Genomic DNA, 23,108 nt, shown 5'->3' with positions numbered 1-23,108 from the left:
TGATGAAGAACCACACTTCTCTTTATACAGTTGAGTTTTCCACGAAACACCAATCTCCTACCTCAATTTCTTCTCCTGTGAGCCATGATTCTTTAGGCAAACATGATTCAGGTGAGACCCAAGAGCCTTCTTTGGAATCTGTGTTATAATAGTAGTTGTATTTCTGCTGCAGGTTGAGTTTGACCCATGAACCTTCACCAGACACTAAAGAAAGAGAGTTCGTTAGCATCCACAGAGGAATGGAGTTCTTACACTTTCCTACCAAGAAGCTCACCAACATACTATTTATCAGGTCTCTGGTTAAAAGGGGATAGGGGATAGATAACTAGGTTTGATAAGTCAAGTCTAATAGACCAGATACTATAACCTAGCAAAAATATTTTTCACTAAGTGTTCAGTTGGTCCATGTTACAGTCGCTAGAAATGACAGAGTAAAATGGAATGAATTTTGAGTACTCAATGGCAGTGTCTTACCACACACCTACATACCTCCACCCCACCCCCAAATGGGGAAAGATAAATGTCTATCACTGACTATGGACTCCAATTCTTTCATGGGAATGGTGTGGTGTTTTGAATGTAATTGGCCCCTATAATCTCATAGGGAGTGGCACTATTAGGAGGTGTGGCTTTGTTGGAGTGGGTATGGCCTTGTTAGGAGGAAGTATGTCACTGTGGGAGTGGGCTTTGAGGGATCCTATGCTCAGGATACCACCCAGTGTGTCACAGTTGACTTCCTACTGCCTTCTGGTCTACCTGAATGCTGCCATTCTCCCTGTCATGATGATAATGGACTGAACCTCTGAAACTGTAAGTGAGCCATCCCAATGAAATGTTTTCTTTGTAAGAGTTGCATGGTCATGGTGTCTCTTCACAGCAATAGAAAACCTTAACTAAGACAGATGGCCTGAGTCAAATATGGCCATCAAAAAGCAAAAGTGAACAAGTAATGCATGTTACATGGAGATGCTGACACCCTCACAACTAAATGGAGGAGACCAGTGAGGAGAATTTTATTTGCCAATAAAGCCATCCAGAACTTTCTCTGATAAGAACTGATTTATAAGGACCATGACCCATATTTAAGGTGGAGGTGAGTCACTTCTGGGGATAAATTCGTTCAAATTACAAAATAGAAAATCTACAGCATAAAGGTCAATGAATGCAGAGAAAAAGGGAGTTCCTGATTTGACTCAAGATGCTCTCCGTAACCACAAGAAGAGAAAACAAATTGCCGAGAGGGCGTGGCTTGGGTGGGTGGGGATGGCTATGAAAGTCACGGCAGCCATGGCTCAAGTTGGTTGGGAAGAACGTCTCTTCCTCACGAATCTACGGGCTATACATTATAGTACATTTAGAAATCTTTATTTTTGTTAATTAGCCATGAACTCTGACTCAAACCAGAGACCTAAGAACTACTTTAACCACTGAAAAGTCTGACTAAATGTACTGCTGCTAAGTGACCACTAGACTTGCCATCTTTCCACGTAAATCAAAGTTTGAGTGGCTGTCTTCATTAAATATTTAATTAACCAGGTTATATAAGTATGTGCTGATTCCTTTTGGTTTTAAATACTCAAGTGTTCAATTTGTCAGTGTCTAGGAAAAATGACAGCTTTCTCTTCAAATGAGTAGTTGGATAGCTGTTCTTCTGTTGGTCTTTTGTTTCTAATTAAATGTGTGTGTGTGTGTGTGTGTGTGCGTGCTTGTGTGCGTGCATGCCAGTACATGTACACCATGGCACATGTATGGATGTCAGAGGACAATTCTTAGGAGTCCATTTCTTCTTCCTACCATGTGTTCTAGGGCCTAGCATTCAGGTCATCAAATTTTCCTAGCATGTGCTTTTAACCACTGAGCCACCTTGCCAGGCCCTGCTGTCTCGTCTGTCTCCTTGACTGAACAGACTGTTTGCAAGTTCGCTCATCTTGTAGCATGTATCTCCTTCATCCCTTTTGGTGGCTGCTAATACTCCAGTATACGGATCTGCCACGTTTATCTATTCCCGCTTCATATCCCCTGTTTAATATTGCATAATTACATATTGTTTGTCTCATAAAAGATTAAATGATGGCAGTTATTAGCAGGAAGATCTCAGTTTTCTCAGTTCTATGATGCTACCATCTATGCATTGTTGCTGAGATAACTGCAGCTTTAAAAAAGAACCTAAAAACATTTCCTTTGCCTTAGACACTAACAATTTCAGAAATATTGATGTAAAAACAGTAACTGTCCCCCAATTAAGAAATCACAATGCCATAGAAACCACTGTATTTTAAATGACATATTTGTGCTAAGTCATGGAAATGCTTACCATTGTCAGTCTTGGACTCTTTCATCTTCACGAGGGTATCGTAGTACTTGTTGGCACATTCTGGGATTATGTTATGGATATTACTAGAAGAAGACCTCAGTATAGACAGGATATGTTCCGACTGCTTTCTATCCAAACACTCGTTGACGTCAACGACCAGTGAGACCCCTGGGTCATGAGGACAAAAAACATCCTGATCGTCATTACCTTTTACTTCTAAGGTATATAAATACACACTTTAACCTTCTAGGACGGCATTGGTGTTTTGGTATTAAACCTTTTCTCTGTCTGATAGTCTGGCCATGCACACCCGGCCAACCACCAGCTCTCCTCTCCGTTTGGGTTGAAAAAAGGAGGTTCTATGGGGGCATTGTGGTATTGTATTCCCCCAAATATTGTGCATGCTAATAAACTTATCTGGGGTCAGAGACAGAGCAGCCACAATATTAAACATAAAGGATAGGCAGTGGTAGCACACGCCTTTAATCCTAGCATTCCAGAGGCAGAAATCCATGTGTTCAAGGATACAGACAGGCATGGTGACTCATCACGCCTTTAATCCCAGAAAGTGAGCCTTTAATCCCAGGGAGTGGTGGTAGAAAGCAGAAAGGTATATAAGGCGTGAGGACCAGAAACTAGAAGCATTTGGCCTGGTTAAGCATTTGGCCTGGTTAAGCACTCAGGCTTTTGAGGAGCAGTTCAGCTGAGACTCATTCTGGATGAGGACTCAGAAGCCTCCAGGAAACAAGACCAGCTAAGGATCTGGCGAGAACTTTTCAGATTCATGCTACAGGGCATGGCATGTTGAAGCTCTAACAGTCTCTGGTTAGGCTAGTGTGGGAGCGAGAGTAACTAGGTGGTGCTTGTTGTAATGTAAATGTGCAGGGAGACTGATGGGGAATTGCGCACCAATGGTGGACGATCAGCCCTGATCTGGAACCTATAATTGAGAATTCACTTTATGAAGACAATTATTCTGGAGTCAGTCAAATACTAATTCAGCTATGGAAATCTTAATATTCTCTTGTATTAAACTAGCACCGTTGACAAGGTTGTCATAACCGACCTAAGGAAATGTTCTAGAAAAGCACAGTGAGTAAGATGGGCAAAGGAATCCAGAAACTTTATTTTGGATCAACTTAAACTTAATAAACCTTTCAAATTTCTGCCTCATCCCATAAATAAAGTCATAGTGAACTCTCGGATGCTTAAGGGAATCTAGTGAATTCTGTATTATTATCTACCTTAGTTCTAGGAAAGAATGCCCTGGTCCAACCAATGAAATTGTTTTTGTAACCTGTAAATACACTAAGTTAGCAATGAAGGGGGTTAAGGGGAAGCCAAGTTAAAATACTTTCTATATTTAGAAAGAAGATCTTGATGCAGAGAAAGGGAAGATGGATGTTCCCCCTCACCCACATGTCAAACTCTAGCAAGTGTTAAGTGGCTGTCCTTATTAGTTTTGTCAACTTGACACAGCCCAGAGTCATCTGAGAGTATTAGCCTTGATTGAGGAATGGCCAACTTCAGATTGGCCTGTGGGCATCTCTGGGGAAATTGTCTTGATTATTAATTGATGCCCGAGGACCCAATACACTGTGGTTAGCACCATCCCTAGGTAGGTAGCCCTGGACTATATAAGAAATCTAACTAGGGGCTGGAGAGATGGCTCAGAGGTTGAGAGCACTGACTTCTCTTCTAGAGGTCCTGAGTTCAATTCCCAGCAACCACATGGTGGCTCACAACCATCTGTAATGAGATCTGGTGCCCTCTTCTGGCCTGCAGTCTAACATGCTGTATAAGTAATAAATAAATAAATCTTAAAAAAATGTTAAAAAAAAAAAAAAAGAAATCTAACTAAACAGGAGCTAGAGAGCAAGCCAGCAACCAGAGTTCCCCTGCGGGTCCTGCCTCTGGGTTCCTGCCCTAAATTCTGTCAATGATAGATAGTAACCTGGCTATATTAGCCAAATAAACTCTTCTCCTTTAAGTTGGTTTTGGTCGGAATGAAACTAGAACAGAATATATGGTTGTCATCCAATTATGCTTGTATGCTCCTAATATTATGAGTAATAGTATGAATAGATACAGCTGAAGGATCATGGAATGTGTTGACTTTGGCCAGCTTGGAGTCAACGCCTTGTGAATCCAGAGATGCTCACAGACAGTATCAGGGAACTTCTCCAGTAAACTCCAGTGAGTGCCAAATGACAGATACAGACAGCAGCGAGCCTTTGCTCTTGTGCTGAGCGAGGTTAACAGTGGTCACCCTCCTCTATCATTTTCTCTCCCCCCAGGAAAGCTCTGGAGGATGACGAGCTGGCATGGGAAAAGTCTTTGGTTTCAGGGAGGCAGGAGGAATAAGCAAGTGACAAAGAAAAATTCCTGCATGAACTACATGGGATGGTTGCATTGAACTCACATGGCCAAACTAATTTTCCTTGAAAGATGTATGATGAAGGCGCAAGCTCTTGAACACAGAAATGTTTCCTGCAGTCGAATGTGGATGAGCAAAGAGCTGCCACATGGGTGGATTTCCAGTACTGGAACTCTTTTCCCTGATTATCTAAAACAGGTCTCTGAAAACCCCCAACAAGCAGCTGAGCACTTATTGCTCCTCATTTTACTAACTGTGGTACCCAGGAGGTGTTTAATGCTTGTTGAGTCCTACTGAGCAAAGCAAGTGATACTTGGGAGGACATGGAGTGTTTGGGTGTATTCTTTAGCACTACATGTCCTCTAAGTCCCCTGGTTTTTGGGATCACTTCCTACGAACATCTGCATGCCAGCCTGTGGCAGTCAAACTCTTGGGAGTTTTGTGGCTTCTGCAGGAAACAACCGTGGACTTTAGAATTGTGCATATGGGAAGAGCAGGCTGGCTCAAGTCTGTCTCAGGGGTCCCCTGTGAGTAGAGCAGATTAGTTCCAATGCCCAGGATGTACAACATCTATTCTGATGACTTAGGAACTGACTCTGTGGCTGGTGGTTGAGTCATAGATAGTAGAAGATGTCAGATAACTGGCCTTCAAAAAGTCAAGTGCTTTAGACCTTAAGCCTCACACCGGTGGGCTCTCTTTAAAAGGATGCACTCACAGGTGGGTAAACACCCAACATAGCAACCACCGGTTCTTTAACGTGTAAAGCATGGGTCTACATATGGTACACAAACAGGTATACAACATGTCTGTGGTATTGTAATGTCAGGATGAGAAAAGTCTAGGGAGAGATTTTTACTCCTTAGGGTATAATGATTGGGTGGGGGGTGTTGAGAAACACTGTACTAAGGACTCCAATGTTCAGGGAAGCAAGATACTCCAGTGAAAATAAACACATTTTCTAGCCTGTGGTGACATACACAGGCCAATGCCCTTTGTTAAATCATCTAGGATGCTTCAAACCTACAAGGAGTTGGTTTTCATGAAAGAAGGAAGAACGTTTTTAAAAGTAAGATGGAATTTCCATCAAAATCAGGACATTCTCATTTTAATGTCTGGCTATAGATAGCCTTAACTGTAAAAAAAAAAAATCAGTTTTATCATTGCATATTATAGGAGGGGTCACAACTCTTGTGGCATGGGACAGAACTCAATGGGTTCAGAAGAGTTCTGATGGACAGCAGAGCCACATGAGCTGAGAAACTTCTAGCTTTCCTAGTCAAGGGACCATGGGTCTCCATGTGAAAAACAGACCCAATACTTACAGGCTATATGTAAGGAAAACAATAAAATAACTTTTAGGCGGGCTGGATCTCTAAGAAGGGGGCATGCTAGGTTGAGTATCTACATTACAACCTCATTTCTTCAAGGTGTCTCGGCTGATCATGACTATCTTTAGTGTATATGCAAATTAAAGACTCTTACACATCCCTCTTGAATTTATTTTTTTCTCTTAAGCATTGGAGTCTTAGGAAAGAATGACTTCAAAGTCCCTAAGGGCATAAAAGTCCAGTTCAGAGAAATGAACGCATTTTTTCCAAGCTAAGGAAACAAAGCCCAGATGGGCCTTGTAGATGCTGCTCTATCTGGGGAGGAGACGAAGCTGTTTCCATAGCACTCTTGTGACCTGATGGCACAGGGTCCAGCCATGCCATGGGGTGGTGGGTGGCTACATCCACTTTTAGGAGTCTCATTTGATTTTATGTTAGAGAGATTTGTTACTGTATCAACTTAGAGGCAATTTCAGATTCTTCCTTGATAACAGAGGTATATAAAAATTTTGATCATTTGAACCAATGTAGGGATTCTGCTCATGGCATTCCAGAAGAGGACAAGTAACCATAGAGTGTATTAAGCACTCATTGAGTCCCTTGGGAGAGGGACTGCAAGTGAAAACCCCATTGATCACCTGACTTTCCTGCTCTGGGGAAGCAATGGTGACATTTTGAATTAGAGTTCATTCAGAGCCAGGATCACCAAAAAAAAAAAAAAAAAAAAAAAAAAAAAAAAGAAAGAAAGAAAGAAAAAAGAAAATCTGCTAATGTCTTTCACACATCCCTATTCCCCAGCAGTCCCTATGCAGAAGGCCATGGGTTCTTCTGGGAAACAGGTTAACAATACTATTTTTGAACTGACATTCTGTCTCCATTAAAAGGTCCTGTGGGTTTTTCAATAGACTCCATCATGGGAATTCAGGGGCCTGGATTGTTTTCATGATTCAAGTTAGATCTCTCTCTTCAATTTTTTTCTTACATTTATTTATTCATTTATGTGTGTGTGTGTGTGTGTGTGCGCACACACACACACACACACACACACACACACACACACACACACACACACATGGAGAACAGAAGACAGCTTATGGGAGTCAGCTTTTACCCTGTGGGCTCTAGGAATCAAACCCAGGTCCTCACACTTGGCAGCAAGCACCCTTACCCACTGTGCCATCTCACTGGCTTAATTTGTTTTTTTACATGACCTAGAGCTCTTCCATCTATATATCTCAAGAGAGAAATAACTACCAGCCAACTTCAAGTATGGAAATATCATGAGCACTTGGCCCACTCCATCAGTATCTGATTCACACTATTTCAGAGTCAGCTATCAGATGCAGCCACACCCATCTGCCCTTGGTGATTAAGAGCTGACACCAGTCGCTGCAAGCCTGACCTTGCATTTTCCAGTGCCTGCCTCCTCTCTCTCCACCTTTTGGTCTGTCTCTTTGGGAAAACTTCTGCCAACAATGGAGAGCATACAAAAAGAGAACTGACATTTATTGTGAAGAAATAGTTTTCTGTGGATCAACAGGACAAAAAGGATCTGATTTAAACACCCAATTCCAGAGTCTACAAAACATGTTTGCTCTCTGGATTTTGTTTGGCAACACTGTCCCGTTTTGTTGGAGACAGCACCTGGTGACTGGAAACTAGCTAGTGACATGCTTGTTTAGATATGACGTGTTTGTTTGCACTAAGAACTGAAAAGCATTCGAATCTTTCCAGAAATTCAAAGGGAATGACTTCAGGTGCGTACCCACAGCAAAGGCAGGCAGGCTTGGCAAGCAAAAGGAGGTGAGGGCTTACATTGCTTTGCTCTGTTCTCGTCCACGTTGGCCGCATCGATGGCTTGCTGTATCTCATCCAGCCAGAGAACTTTAGACACACTCTCAGGATCCTGGAACAGGGACACAGAATCACACAGTGAGTGCCGATGGAACGGCATCACCACCGCTCCTCAGGAGTCATTTTATTGTCATCTCCTAGTTCTTATTCATCAGCACAAACCGGCAACAGGCAGGCTCTCAACCTGTGGGGGTCGTATGTCAGATATTTACGTTGATTCATAATGGTAGCAAAATTACATTAGGAAGCAGCAACGAAATAGTTTTATGGTTGGGGGTCACCGTGGCAGGAGGAACTGTATGAAAGGGTTGCAGCATCAGGAAGGCTGAGGACCACTGCCCTGGATGGACAGATGTGCTGCTGTCCCAGGAGGCTTCATTCCTGCCAATCAGGTCTGTATCATAGCCGTTCTGCAGTGAGAACTCCCAGTCATTTCAAAATGGCTGTCTCATTATATCCTTCCTGTTTGACTTTAGAAAGAAGCACAAACTCTCTCCTCAGGACTGAGGATCCAGGTCCAGTGACGGGGCGTTGCCTGACTCTCTAGCTTCTTATTCTCTTCTCTTGGACCTCACAGCATCCTTCTTCAGGCCACAACACTCCTCCACCCTAGCTGGCTACTACCATGTCTCATAACTCATAACTCAAATGCCACCTCTATTAAAAAGCCATCCGTGGCTATGTAGTTAAAGCATTCAGGAACCATGGTTGGCACACTAAGTGCCAAGTTGTCCCAGGGTGCCAGGGGATGTTGATACCCAATGTTTGCCAGACACCCAGACAAAAACAGACACAAAAGTACGGTAACTGGTCTGAAGGAGCGAAGAAGAATCTCTTGAAGCAACCAGAGCCATTAGAATACACTGCACTCAAGGTGATATTAGCTGCGGCACATGGGTGGGAAGTAGCCGAGTGGGGTTGGTATGCAGAAGAAAAAACTAAGTAGTTAACACTGGCTTCAGAAAGAAGTGGCGGCGGCGGCAGGAGCAACAATTAGGATGACGTTTAGTGTTTCATGTTCAGGTGAATTCTGATTTTGCTACAAACACAGTGTTGGCAGATATTAAAGGAAACTTCAAGTCAATTTCAAGAGTAGACATTAAATACTTTAAGGAAAAATTTAGAATTCCACTTTTAAAACCAAGATCTATTTATTTAACGTACATTAGGCTTTGCCTGCATGTATGTCTGTATAAGGAAAGGTGTCAGATTCCCCTGGAACTGGAGTTACAGACAGTTGTGAACTGCCATGTGTGTGCTGGGAATTGAACCTGAGTCCTTTGGAGGAGCAGCCAGTGCTCTTGACCTCTGAGCCATCTCTCCAGCCCCAGAATTCCACTTTTTAAAAGACTGACTTTACTTCTAATTATGTGTATACATGTGTCTGTATGTATGAGCACATGGGTGCAATTGTCCTCAGAATGCACAGAGGGCAATTGGTCCTGGAGCTGGATATAGGCAGTTGTGAGCTTCCTGACATGCACGCTGGGAACTGAACTCAGGTCTTCTCTAAGATCAGTGTGTACTCGTAACTGCTGAGCCACCTCTCCAGCCTCTGGAATTCCACTGTTAGAATGTGAGTGCTCATTTATGTATGTAGGGATAAGTGTTGTGCTCTAAACCTGGAATCAGCATGCCTGGGAGAGGCTGTGGAGATAACTCGGCTGGCAAGCACAGGGACCTGAGTTGGATTCCCTGGGACCCACTAAAAAAAGAAAAGCCAGGAGTGGTAGTGTGCTATTCTAATTTCAACACCGGAGAGGTAGAGACAGGAGGATCCCTAGGCTCACTGGTCAGTTAGCCTCACTGAAATGGCAAGTTTCAGGACAGTGAGAGACCCTGCCCCCCAAAAAAGGTGGATAGCATCCAAGGAATGACACCTGGTGCTGTCCTGTGGCCCCCATACACATGTGCATGTCTATACACACACACACACACACACACACACACACACACACACACACACACACACACACCCCTATTAGCACAGTGCACCCCCTCCACACGTACACACATATGAACACACATGTATATGCTCACACACCCATGCATAACTGTGGTGCATGGAAAGAATCAACTCTGGCATTGGGAGTCCTTTAGGGTAAACTTCACTCAGAGCTCAGGAAGTCCTGCGTCTGGAGGGAGAACTGACACTCCCCAGCTTCCCCCAGGAGCTTTGTGAGATAATGTGTGTGGTGAGGGCTCCACACCAGTCACACGCTGCTTCCTCCTGCGTTATTGGGAGCAGACACAGCACTCAGAAAATTCAGGAGGCCTGCTTCCTGAATCATCTCCAGCTCCAGCGGCCATGTGGGAACCATCACCAGGCAGCTTAGTAATTTCTTAGGAAATGAAACTTTGGAAGAGGTTCAAGCAAAAACAAAGAATGAGAGGCTTGAAGAAGAAAAGGAGACAGGAAAGCAGGATTTAAAAAAAATTTACAGTGTGTGTGTGTGTGTGTGTGTGTGTGTGTGTGTGTGTGTGTGTGAATGTCCTATGGTATGTATGTGGAGGTCAGAGGACAATTTTCTGGAGCTGGTTCTCTTTTCACCTTTAATCTAGTCTCAAGGATTGAGGAGCAAGCAAATGCCTTTACTCTCTGAGTCTTCTCACGAGCCCTAGGATTTTCTTTTCTTCCTATTTTTAAACCGGAAGAAACCCCACCCTCCCCAGGAATAATTTAAAAATCAACTACACAAGATTCCTCCCGTCTCAGTCATCTTCTCCTGAAGAACATGTGGCATCACTGTAGGAGATGGGCCACACACACTCTTGCCTGGATAAGAAGATGGTGACCATTCCACACTGAAGATTAAAGTCTCGGAAGGCAAACCGGAGTCAGACTTTGCAAAGCCAAACAAATTTAAGTCAATAGTTTCGAGACCACGATGGACTGAAATAAAGTTCAACACAAAACCAAAAGTGAAGACAAAAATGTACGGATGTGAAGTCTCCCTGTTAGACGCTCACCAGAAGACTGGGAATAGTGCCCTGGTGGCCAGGCCTTCACCTAGCTGGACAGCCAGGCTGTGCACGTGAGCGAAGAGCAGATGGAATGACCCACAGCGAGGCCTCAGGCAAATCAAACCATAACTTGCTGAACTTGGGTGATGCCAAGAAAGTTTAAAACAATTTTCTGGTCTTACGTTGCTACAGTATTAGAACATTCTACCTTGGTTTATGGTGCCACAGATCATACAGTTGAAGTGTTAATCTGATCTTTGGAAATGACTTTGGAAATAAATTTAATCAGGATGCTAAAAGTTAATATAGACCTCTCTATTGTTTCCTAGTTACCACTTCTGCCTTTAAGTCTTATGCAAAGTTTGAATTTTCTGATTCTTGCTGCATTTTAGAGGTTGAGTTGGAATTTAATCATATATTGTTCATTAAGGGCAAACATTAGCATCAAGTTTTCTTTTTTTATAGTTTGTTAAATATACTTAACACTAGTAAACATTATGATGGCTAAGACATAAATGTGATATGTGTGTGTGTGTGTGTGTGTGAAATTTAAAATGTTTATTATATAGACCTGTTCATCAAGATTCATGGAATAAAGCAAATTCTTGTACTTCCGTAATTTATTATGCTTTTAGTTCAATCAAATAGAGTTGCTTGTACTTCAGTACTTTATTATGATTTTCGTTCAATTCAGATAGAGTTGTTTGCCATGAGTCTGCCCTGTAACCCGACTCCACAGTTATTAAAATGGCTTAGAACACACTGATCTATGATAAAGGAACCCGCCTTCCAGAAACAACCAAACTAAGTTCTGGACGAGCACCAAAGTAGGCAGAGAACCTTCTTCTCTTCCCCTCTGAAACAGGGTCTCACTGTTCCTGAGGCTGGGCTCAAACTCACAATGTAGCCAGGGTTGGTTTTCAGCTCACCATGGTCCTCTTGCTGCAGTCTGTCAAGTCCTGGGGTTATAAATGTGCACTATGATACAGCAATCTAATACCTCTATTACAAGTTCAACATCTTAAATATTTGCCAGGACTGAGGAGGTAAGTCTGTTGGTAGAATGCTTGCCTAGTATGTATGAAGCTCTGGGTTCAGTCTCCAGCACCCCAGAAGCCACGCATGCATGTGATCCGAGAGGCAGAAGGATGAGGGAGGTCCGGGAATTCAAGTCAATTTTCAGCTACATCTGGAGTTCAAGGCTAGTCTAGGCTATATGAAACCCTGTCTCAAAGAATTTAAAAAAAAAAAAAAAAAAAAAAGGAAAGGGGGGTAGTGTGTGTTTGCTTTTCATGTTAGTTTATAATCATGTGATCAGTTTAGGAACTAAATTTTGAAATAGAATAAAAGAAAGTACAATTCCATTTTGATTTTTGCGAAAAAAAATTGCATATTATATTCTGATCACACTTTCTCTTCTCAACTCCTCCCAGATCCCTCCCACCTGCCCAACTCCCCTTTCTCTCTCTATTTAAACAAACAAACAAATAGAAACACACACACACAAACATAAAAACTGGAACCAAAATATACAAGCAAAAGGCCAATAAGACAAAAAATGCTTCAACAAAGCGGTATGAGAAAAAAAAGTCCACAAAGCCACCATTGACTTCCCTTTGTGTTAGCCAACCACTCCTGGGCAAGGGGCCTACCTTGCCACGTGGTTAAATACACTACCCAGTGATGGAAATCAGAGGGAATTAATTTTTCCTTGGCCAGTAGGAATCAATTGCAGATGGCTTCTTGGTCAGTGGTGGGAGCCTATGTCCACTTCCCCCTCTCGCTCTGGGATCCTACCTGGCTTGAACCTGTGCGAGCCTTGAGTTCATATATACATCAGTCCCGTTTTGTCTGGAAGACTGTTTCCTTGGAGTCGTCCATCCCATTTGGCTCTTACAATCTTTTTGCATCCTGTTCTGGATTGATCCCCAAGCCTTGAGGGAAGGGGTTTGATGAAGAAGACATCCTATTTAGGACTGAGTGCCCTGGAATCTCTCTCCCTCTCTGCACATTGTCCAGCTGTAGGTCTCTGTGTTAGTTCCCATCTACCGTGAGAAGCCTCTTGGGCAATGGCTGAGCGAGGCACTGGTGTAATTTCTAACTATTCATGTATAAAATAGAAACTCTAACTCTGGAGCTCTGTTTTTGAAATGGGGAAAAAAACTGAGCTGTGGAACCAAAGCTAATTACTGCTCTGCATCTGTTCTCAGCTCTGTTTTTGCAAAGGACTCTGCAGTCTCTGCCATTATTTAAATGCCCTGGGGGAAAATACAGCATCGGTTCTAAATGAAATAATGGCAGGGGGTGAGGGAGGGTTAAAGGGGTAACACACTCCAGAGAGGCTCAGCCTGAGTCACTCATACGGAAACATCAAGTGGCCACATCCTTTCCCTGCAAAGGCAGGGCAAGTCCCTGCCCACATAGTGCAGGGTGGACATTTCTCAGGCTTCCACTTGCTGCTGGTACATGGAGCAGAGGCAAAACCTGCCTGTGCCTCTGCACACTTGATAAATAACGCTCCATAACCGGGTCTCAGGACATCGAGATGAAAGTCCTTATTTTGACTGCTGCTAGGCTGCTGCTTCTGCCGGCCACTTTTTGCCAGAGTGGTGAGTCCTCTTCTGGACTTGGGGATGGGGGAGAGGGGGACCATTCGTGCTGTAGGAGTCAAATGAACCTACTCCACTTGTCTCCTAAGAACTGGGAACCCAGTGAACCCAGAGGCAGAGTTTGATCTGGGTTATTAAAAGGGAATTCATGGAGGTATCTAAAGTTTGTTGCCAAGCCAAACCTTGTTAAAGATCAATTGTTTTCCACTAGGACTTACACATTTGTGGCAGAGTCGAGACTTTGTGTACAATTAAGTCGGAAAACAATTTTCTTTGTGAGAAGTCTTTGCATTTGTGAATTTTCCTGATTTAGAAAAGATTGTCTATTTTCCCCAAGGGATTAAAAATCTTTTTAAATTTATAAATTTTATAATTTCTGTTGAGGCACAGGTGGGGAAAAGTACTGCCACAAAGGGTCATTTGGTTTCAGCAGCTCGTGATGTTAACAGTGTTTCCAAAGTTAAATAGCTTTCTTTTTCTCTTAAGCTTTCAGTACCAGGGAGTTCTCGCTTCCTTCCACCTCCCATGCATATGTGTGTATGTATATACAAATATATATATATATATATGGTATGATTATGCATAATTGGTTATGCATAATTTTAGAAATATGATCTCCCAAATAGAAGTCCTTCACCTTAAACATGTCTATTTTACCCATCACAATGTGGTAGCTTATAACTTTCTGCTTGCTCTGAAATGAAGCTTTCAGACAAGATTGCATCCGGAGCTCACTCTCAGGTCACCGGGGCAATCCACAGTGTTAGGAGGGGGAAATGAGATGAAACCAAAATTCAAGAGAAGGCAACCCTCTGCAAAGGAATGGTCCTTAAGTTGAGGTCCCTGCAGAGTGTTTAAGGGGACCGACCCATGGCAGGGGCTGTCCAAGCAGAGTTTGGACAGGTTTAGGGTTTCTTTGGGAGGGTAAGTAAAAGAGCTGAGCCACAGCTGAAAGGAAATGAGTTACATGAGAGGGTTCCTTCCTGATGCCAGTAACGCTTGGGAGGGGTGGAAAGTGAGCCCTTAAGGAGATGCAGGCCATGGATTCATTCACCCACGGCCACTGGGAGATGTGATGGGAAAATATGTCACCAGGAAGCAGAGGGCCGTTCTCCCTGGATTAGACTCTGAAGGCTTCTCCCAAGCTGAGAACATTTCAGGAACATCACACCAAACAAAACCCAAAGAATTCTTGTCGTTTCTTTATATGAGTAAAACTGAACAAGGAGCATTATTCTTGGGGTTCTGGCTAACAGAAGGCCTAGCTGGAGCCAGACCTGAGATCTCACAGAAACAGTCTCTGCCCGGCACATTTGCAGACACCGAGTCTTGCTCAATCGCAGGATCATCTGAAAACTGACCAACACATGGTTTCATCAGGCTTCTCACCAGACCTTGGAGGGAAGATATTTGTACACACCATTCTGCCCAACTGGCCAAAGCACTTGTTTTGAGTGATGTCTTGACTTTTCCCAAATGTAAATGTGTAGAAGGATTTACGTGACTGAGCTCAAATGTCACAAGACATTCCTCTAATGCTCACATCTTTTTTAAAAAAGATCTATTTATTTATTTATTTATTTATTTATTTATTTATTTATTTATTATGTATACAGTTTTTTGTCTGCATGTATGCCTGCATGCCAGAAGAGGGGGCCAGATATCATTACAGGTGGTTTTGAGCCACCATGTGGTTACTGGGAATTGAACTCAGGACCTCTGGAAGAACAGCCAGTGTTTGTTACTAACCTCTGAACCATTTCTCCAGCCCTAATGCTCACATCTTAACACAGATCCACGGAATGCTACCCTCCAAATGATCTTTTCCTTGAATGACACCACGAGTCATCTTCATACAGCAGTTTTCCTAATGACACTGACCCCCCCCACACACACCTGATATGCTGAATTCAACCTGTACAGACTCTGAGGTCTATCGGAGTTTACACTTGGAAGCAAAGGCTAGAGATGAAGTCAGGGAGAGAAACTGGCTCTGAATGAGGACAGTCCACTGAACATTATCCTTGAGTATTTAAAATGGATGATTCAGGGGTTGTGTCTGGACCTCAGTGGTTAGGATTAGCATTTCAGATTGGAATGTATGAGGTTGAAATTGGCATTTGAGGAGCTTGATAACATGAACATGGTAAGTCACACCAAATGTCTATAGCACATAGCTGGTATGTGTCTTTTTTTCTTTTTTGGTTTTTGGAGACAGGGTTTTTCTGGGTAGCCCTGGCTGTCCTGGAACTCACTATGTAGACCAGGCTGGCCTCAAACTCAAAGAGATCTGCCTGCCTCTGTCTCCCAAGTTCTGGGATTAAAGGCATGTTCCACCACTGCCTGGCTATGTTTCTTTCATTTTAAAAATTCATTTTTAACCCTTCAGCTCACCACAGTAATTTCACCTTTTGATTTTTTTTCTGTCTTCTCTCCTCTTAAAATCTGGCATTTCTCCTAAAGCTGTCTTTGCATTCCTTCTCCTCGTTTATCTCTCTCTAGGCCATCTCTCTACTCTCCTAATTTAACTACAGACTCTTTGAAGACTAAGGCATTCATACGTCACATTTGCTCTTGGCCTTTGGGAATGCCACATCCAGTTTTCCACCTGCCCGCCCAACATTTTACAGACTAACTTTCCATCAGCTGTCCCAGTTCCGTCACCCCCACCACAAGCTGAGCTTTTAGCCAGATGTGGTGGTGGCACACACACTTGGAACTCCAGTACCCAGGGAGCCAAGGCAGGAAGACCAGGCCAGCCTGGCTTACAGGGAGACCCTGTCTCAACAAGCCAAGCCAACCAACCTCCTATAGACCTGAGATTTGAATTCCTTTCCCACTTTCTCCCCTTCACGCTTGCCCGATCCCAGTTATAAACAGCATCCTCTTCCTCCCAGTCATTCGGAGTGGAAACCTCCAGTTAGGCTGCCTGCAGACCTTCCTCTGCAACCCATCTGATGAAACGCCCCTCAGGGGCCAGCTTAGCTTCGTGTTCCCATTTTCACCTTCCCACAACCTTGCCTCTAGTTGAATGGCTCACCCCCCTTAGATCTGAGCAATTTGGACAGCAGTCCCCACAGGAGGTTCCCCACGCCTTCACAGTCTTCTGCCACCCAACTCACTTTAAACACAAGTCAAAACCATGGCTATATTAGTTTCCTGGGCAGGCGATAGATAATAAATGTTCACATAGTGACTGCTTTAGATGACACAGGCTTACCATCCGATTCCCCTGGAGGTCAAAATTCTTAAAATCAAGGTGTTGTTAGGGCTATGTTCATATGGATGCTCCAGGAGAGAATCTGCGTTCTTGCCTTCCACACTGCCTCAAGACACTGTTCCTTGGCTCCTGGATCCCTTTTCACTCTCAGAGGCAATAGAATAGCACTTCCAGCCTGACTCTGATCCTCTTGCACCATATGTATAAGGACTTGTAAAATTTAGACCCCATGGCCAATCTAGGGTTCTGCCCTCATCTCCTGATAACTAACTAAATCACCCCTTTGCCACGTGAGGTAACATATCCTAGGTTCTAGGAGCTGGCAGGTGAAATCATGGGTTGGGTGGAATGTTATTCTATCTACCATACTAGTTATTCCTCTGCAAATTCTGTGTGCAGAGGATAGAGGTGGAGGTCAGTGGTAGAGCAGCTGCCTAGCACTGAAAAGCCCTGTGTTCAATTGCCAACAAAGGGGAGAAGACTTCTGTGTGTAACCCCAGAATGAACAACTAGATCATGGCTCCAGAAGACAGTTTAGGGTCCCTTCGGGAATGAACCGTGTGACTTATTTTTCAAATTCATCTCTTAGATGTATCAAATTAGCACAAGACAGGGCATGTCCATGCACCTTCTCCTCTGGTCTAAGAATTACTTGCAGACGGCAGTGGAGTTGAAAACTGCCATGTAAGTGTGCAACTGACATTTTCAGAATCAACTGACTGGCCATTCCCAGATTCCATGCTCAGCCATCACCATGGGTGAGAACCCTCCTCATGTATTAAGTTCTATCTCTGTAGCTTGCTCACCTTTGCCCAAGCTTATCTTTTTAGTGACAGTTTGCTTGAATACTCAACTTGGCTAATTACCTCCTGAATATATATAGTTTGTAGGCAATAAAACATTTTCCTATAATGTTCCATTGAGCTGTTTCATTTCATCTAGGACAGTGTTCCTCAACCTTCCTAGTGATGTGAGTCTTTAATACAGTTCCTCATGTGGTGGTGACCCCCCAACCATCAAATTATTTCCATTGCTACTTCATAACTATAATATGCTACTGTTATGAATTGTAATGTAAATATTTTTGGAGACAGGGGTTTGGCTGAGGGGTCACAAGCCACAGGTTGAGAACCACTGATTTAGCACTATTATGAAGTCCTGACATGCAGGGGACCGTCATCTAGCTGTTCTCACAGGAAAGCACAGTATGGGGCATATCATACATATTATATACATGCCTGTGGGTTGTATCATCTATAGTGATTTTTTTTAAATGACCCCAAGTTCTATAACTACAAAGATCATGTAGCATCAAACATTTCATTTTATTATCCAAACCACAGGTAGGACTTGGCAACAAATCATATGATGATATTTCTTTTCAATTACAGGCATGAAAAATGTTTCAGAGAACTCAGGACAGCCAACCTTAAGTATTAAGACCTTCAATGGAGCTCCCTCCAATACCTTTGAGGAATTCCCGCTTTCTGACATAGAGGACTGGACAGGAGCCACCACGACCGTAAAAATGAAATGTCCTGAAGAAAGCATCTCAACTCTCCATGTGAATAATGCTACCATGGGATACCTGAGAAGCTCCTTAAGTACCAAACTGATACCTTCCATCTACATCCTGGTGTTTGTGGTCGGTGTACCAGCGAACGTCGTGACCCTGTGGAAACTCTCCTCGAGGACCAAATCCATCTGTCTGGTCATCTTTCACACCAACCTGGCCATCGCAGATCTCCTCTTCTGTGTCACACTGCCATTTAAGATTGCCTACCACCTCAATGGGAACAACTGGGTCTTTGGAGAGGTCATGTGCCGCATCACCACACTCATTTTCTACGGCAACATGTACTGTTCCATTCTCATCCTCACCTGCATGGGCATCAACCGATACCTGGCCACTGTCCATCCTTTCACATACCGGAAGCTGCCCAAGCGCAACTTCAGTCTGCTCCTGTGTGGCCTGGTGTGGGTAATGGTCTTCTTATATATGCTGCCCTTCGCCATCCTGAGGCAGGAGTATCATCTTGTCCAGCCAGAGATCACCACCTGCCACGATGTCCACAACACATGCGAGTCTCCATCTCCCTTCCAGTTCTACTACTTCACCTCCTTAGCGTTCTTTGGATTCCTCATTCCGTTTGTGGTCATTGTCTACTGTTACACAACTCTCATCCGCAAGCTTAACGCGCAGGACCGCAGGTGGATGAGGTATATCAAGGCGGTTCTCCTCATCCTTGGGATTTTCACAATCTGCTTTGCTCCTACCAACATTATACTCATAATCCACCACGCCAACTACTACTACAACAACACCGACAGCTTGTACTTTATGTATCTCATCGCTTTGTGCCTGGGGAGCCTGAATAGTTGCCTAGATCCATTCCTTTACTTTGTCATGTCAAAAATTGTAGATCAGCTTACTTCTTAGCCAACATTGGCAAGAGCCTCTTAGAGAACAAGGAAAGATATTACTGAAAGTGTACCTGCTGGAGCCGACTTGTGCATGGCAGCAACGGCCCAATTTTTTTTGTTTGTTTTTTGTTTTGTTTTGTTTGTTTGAGACAGGGTCTCACTGTGTAGTCCTGGCTAGCCCAGAACTCACAGAGATCTGCCTGCCTCTGCCTCTCAAGTTTTGGGATGCACAACCAGGCCTGGTGAGAGCTCCATTTTTAAGCTCCTTTGAAATAATGCTTCAAACATCAAATGTCATAAAATTATTAGGATCAAAAAATACTTTGTCAGTATTTTAAGAATGTCTTAATCTTAAGTAAAATGATCATTATTCTCCTTACGACAACTGACACATTTCTAGTTGCCTTCCTGATTCTCCAGGCTTTAAATATCTCCTCCCCTCCTGTGAGTGGCATTGGCATCCTGGGAATTCAGCATTACTGGCGGCTCTTTGAGCAGCTATCCTGTCATGGTTGCATCCCTCACCAGGGCCCTGTCTTCGTCCCACGTCTGCCTTAAAATGTCCTCATTGCCAGCTGAGCGGCAACAGATCAGGCCAACCCTCCTTGAGAATCTTTCTGAATACATCACGCAAACCCTTCCCTGGTCCCCGCACTGCTCCTGAAATGACAAACCCGAGGGTGGCTTTCATTACCAGCTGCCTAACAAGACCTGTGAAGCCACGCCTACCATCAAGTTCACCAACAACCTGCCCTTCCTCCCCTTTCCTACTGCCCCCTCCCCGCCCCCAGGGAAGCCCTTCCTGGCATCTTTGCTTTACTCTGTCCTGCCTTTCAAGTCTTTAAGGATTGTTCTTCCCTTGCTCTCAAACTAGAAGTGTCATTTTCCTCATTTGGATTCCTTTTTTGTTTTTGTTTGTTTTTCAAGACAGGGTTTCTCCATATAGTTTTGGTGCCTGTCCTGGATCTCACTCTGTAGACTAGGCTGGCCTCGAACTCACAGAGATCTGCCTGCCTCTGCCTCCGGAGTGCTGGGATTAAAGGTGTGCACCACTGCTGCCCAACCTTCATCTGGATTTCTAAACCATTTTCTTATAATTATGGCACTTCCACACACTCAAGCCTGCTAAGCTCATTTGCATATGGACATTAGTTCCAATAAGCGATTAAGTTTTCCATGTAGTAAGATCTCTGTACCTGCAAGTTTTACACCTGCAGATTCAAACAAGCACAGACCAAAAACACTTGAAAAAATTATATAAGCTGAACATGAACAGACTTTTTTCTTTTCATTATTCCCTAACCAATACAGCACCTTTATACAGCATTTATTCTGTATTACTCTTATACCGCATCTATACTGTATTAAGTATTGCTAAGGGATCCAGAAGTGATGTGGAGTATCTGTACACATACAAATACAGTATTGACAGTATTCCAAATTCCTACAGGGATTTGGAATCTGTGGCACTTAGCATCTGCAGGGGTCCTGGAAGCCACCCAGGAGGGATGATGGAGAAGGTGGTGTCTGTCCTCCCTCCTTTGAGGCTCTTTGGTCATTCCAGGGCCACACCCTGTGAGGTCAACTCCATTCTTTGTATAGCATGAAGCTGAATGAAAGACTAAAACCCCAAAGCATCTAAACAGCACGGAGACCTATTCAGTCCTTACTGACAAGCCAGTACACCCCATATGACATAAGATGACATCATTTCTGATTAGGCTTGTTTAAAAAAAATAGAAGGAAGTTCAATATACTCAGAAGGTCATTTAGCAATTTAAATAATGCCTCCAGCTCCTTCCACCTCAAATGGGAAATGGTATGGTATTATAAATCTCCAGATTATTCCTGCAGATAAGCCATTTCTCTTCCCTGAGGGATCCAATGGGAGATGGGACATCAGTGGCTAACGGGGGACTGTCACTAGTGACTACAAATGGAGTTGAGGGAACCTCAGAGCACGCAGCATTGCTGGGATGAAATTGTCAGTAAATATAGACATGCGCCTGACGAAACCTTGTTATAATCAACGAAACAATAAAAACACATTCTAAGTGTGCATTGTTGAGTGTATATATGGTTTTCTGTTTCATCAAACTGGAACATAAAACTTGGACACCCATTTACCCGAAGGCCTCAGGTCCACACCTCACAGGGACACTTGCTTGTCCATGTTTCCTACAGCACCATTCACGTTGGCTAAATCAAGAAGTTAGTGGGAGCCCAGCAAAAGAGGAGTGGGTGAGGCAAACTCTCTAGAAAGCTTCTCTGTCCAGCAAGCATTTTCAGCCTGAAAGGAGGAAGTCAGGCCATTTACAGGAAAATGAGCACATCTGGAGAGCATCGAGTTAAGAAATTAGGCCATCTCAGAAAAACAATGACTGTATTCTCTCTCTCTCTCTCTCTCTCTCTCTCTCTCTCTCTCTCTCCCTCCCTCCCTCCCTTTGTGATGCCTAGATTTTATACAAAGAAACAAAATCGTGTATGTGTATATATATAAGACGACAGCGGTGCGCTGTCTAAGGAGGACAAAGGGGGAGGAGAGAGTCAAGAAAAGCAGCAGTGGTAGCAGGTGTGAGGGGCGCTATGTTCAATGAACAACGGACACTTGTACGGACACTTGTACGAAAGCATTAGAGAAAAAGACTTCACATGGCTATATAAAAAATAAGTCAGTGTCGACAAGACAGCTCATTGGTGACACTTGCCACCACACGTGACAACCTGAGTGATCTCCTTCACCCACGCCGTGGAAGAAGGGATGACACCCGCAACTTATCCCCTGGCCTCTCCACGGAGTCTGTCACTCACTCTCACACAAATAAAATACACAAATAAATGTAACAAAGTAAAAGTCAGATAAACCTTAAGACAACCAATTCAATTAAATCTAAAGCAAGTTTTAAGAGTCTAAACAGTTCAGTAAAAGGAACTCATTTTGAAAGCTAAGCCATGAATCGCAGTAGTTTGTCCTGGTGGAAACAGCAATATTTACTAGTTAAAAGCACACATAAATCCAGCATGGTGGCGCACACCTTCAATCCCAGCACTTGGGAGGCAGAGGCAGACAGATCTCTTTGTGAGTTGGAGGCCAGTTTGGTCTACAGAGTGAGTTCCAGGACAGCCAGAGCTGTGTCTCTGAAGCACATGAAACCAAACAAATCCAAACCAAACCAACCAACCAAACAAGAAAACCAAAACACCACCACCACCACCACCACCACCACCACCACCACCACCACCACCACCACCACCACCACCACCAGGTATTAGGTTTCAAACCCAGGACAAGTGGCTGAGGTACCTACTTAATATAACAAAGTGGTCCTGGCCTTTAGGTTCTCCATGCATCCATCAGTCTCTGCCTGGTACCGGACCCTCCTGGCTGGCACACCCCATCCCCTACCCTAAATCCTCCTGCCCAGGGGCTGGGCTGCCCTTCCCTATATAATCCAACCATTCTGGTTACCTGGTCTTTTAGTCTACTCTGTGGCTCTGGCTGTTGTACCTGGTCCCCCCCCCCCTTTCCCCTCTCCTCACATGCACCACTCAGTCTGGTGTGTTCACTCTGGATTCTCCCAGAAGTCCCTGCTCTGACTATGCTCTCCCATACATCTGTCATAAACTTTTGCTGTGGATATCACTCTGTATAAATAAACACTGATTGGCCAGTGGCCAGCCAGGAAGTATAGGTGGGTTTAACAGAGAGGAGAAAAGAGAAAACAGGAAGGCAGAAGGAGACCGCCTGGAGCCGCCGCCAGGACAAGGAAGATGTAAAGTACCGGTAAGCCATGAGCCACGTGGTAAAGTAAAGATTAATAAAAATGGGCTAAATATAAGAGTAAGAGCTAGACAATGATAGGCCTGAGCTAATGGCCAAGTAGTTTAAATAATATAAGCATCTGTATGTTTATTTTAGAAGTGGGCTAAGGCACTGCCGGGGCTTGGCGGGGCCCAGAGAGAAAACTCCAGCTACAAACTTTCTCCTCCACCACACCTAGGAGCAGTCATGTCCTT

The 23,108-nt window shown here is 43.8% G+C and overlaps 2 protein-coding genes across 7 annotated transcripts in view; one reads left to right on the top strand and one right to left on the bottom strand.

Moving 5' to 3' along the window:
• Iqgap2 (IQ motif containing GTPase activating protein 2) overlaps window positions 1–23,108 on the bottom strand; it is a 279,551-nt gene that overhangs the window by 62,380 nt on the left and 194,063 nt on the right. For all 6 annotated transcript variants that reach the window (XM_028871671.2, XM_028871670.2, XM_037209490.1 and 3 more), the window contains 3 exons: window positions 7,836–7,926; window positions 2,315–2,482; window positions 62–204 (listed from right to left, as the gene is read on the bottom strand). In XM_028871671.2, the coding sequence (XP_028727504.1) occupies window positions 62–204; window positions 2,315–2,482; window positions 7,836–7,926 (402 nt within the window). The remainder of the gene's footprint in view (window positions 1–61; window positions 205–2,314; window positions 2,483–7,835; window positions 7,927–23,108) is intronic.
• On the top strand, window positions 13,078–19,470 carry F2rl2 (coagulation factor II thrombin receptor like 2). Its single transcript, XM_028871672.2, has 2 exons — window positions 13,078–13,447; window positions 18,059–19,470. Exons 1-2 carry the CDS (start codon window positions 13,384–13,386, stop codon window positions 19,105–19,107), a joined length of 1,113 nt encoding a protein of 370 aa, XP_028727505.1. The 5' UTR covers window positions 13,078–13,383; the 3' UTR covers window positions 19,108–19,470.

The sequence above is a fragment of the Peromyscus leucopus genome, chromosome 11 (assembly GCF_004664715.2).
Source record: "Peromyscus leucopus breed LL Stock chromosome 11, UCI_PerLeu_2.1, whole genome shotgun sequence".
In the NCBI taxonomy this organism is placed as follows: Eukaryota; Metazoa; Chordata; class Mammalia; order Rodentia; family Cricetidae; genus Peromyscus; species Peromyscus leucopus.
This window is presented reverse-complemented; position numbering and strand designations above follow the sequence as displayed.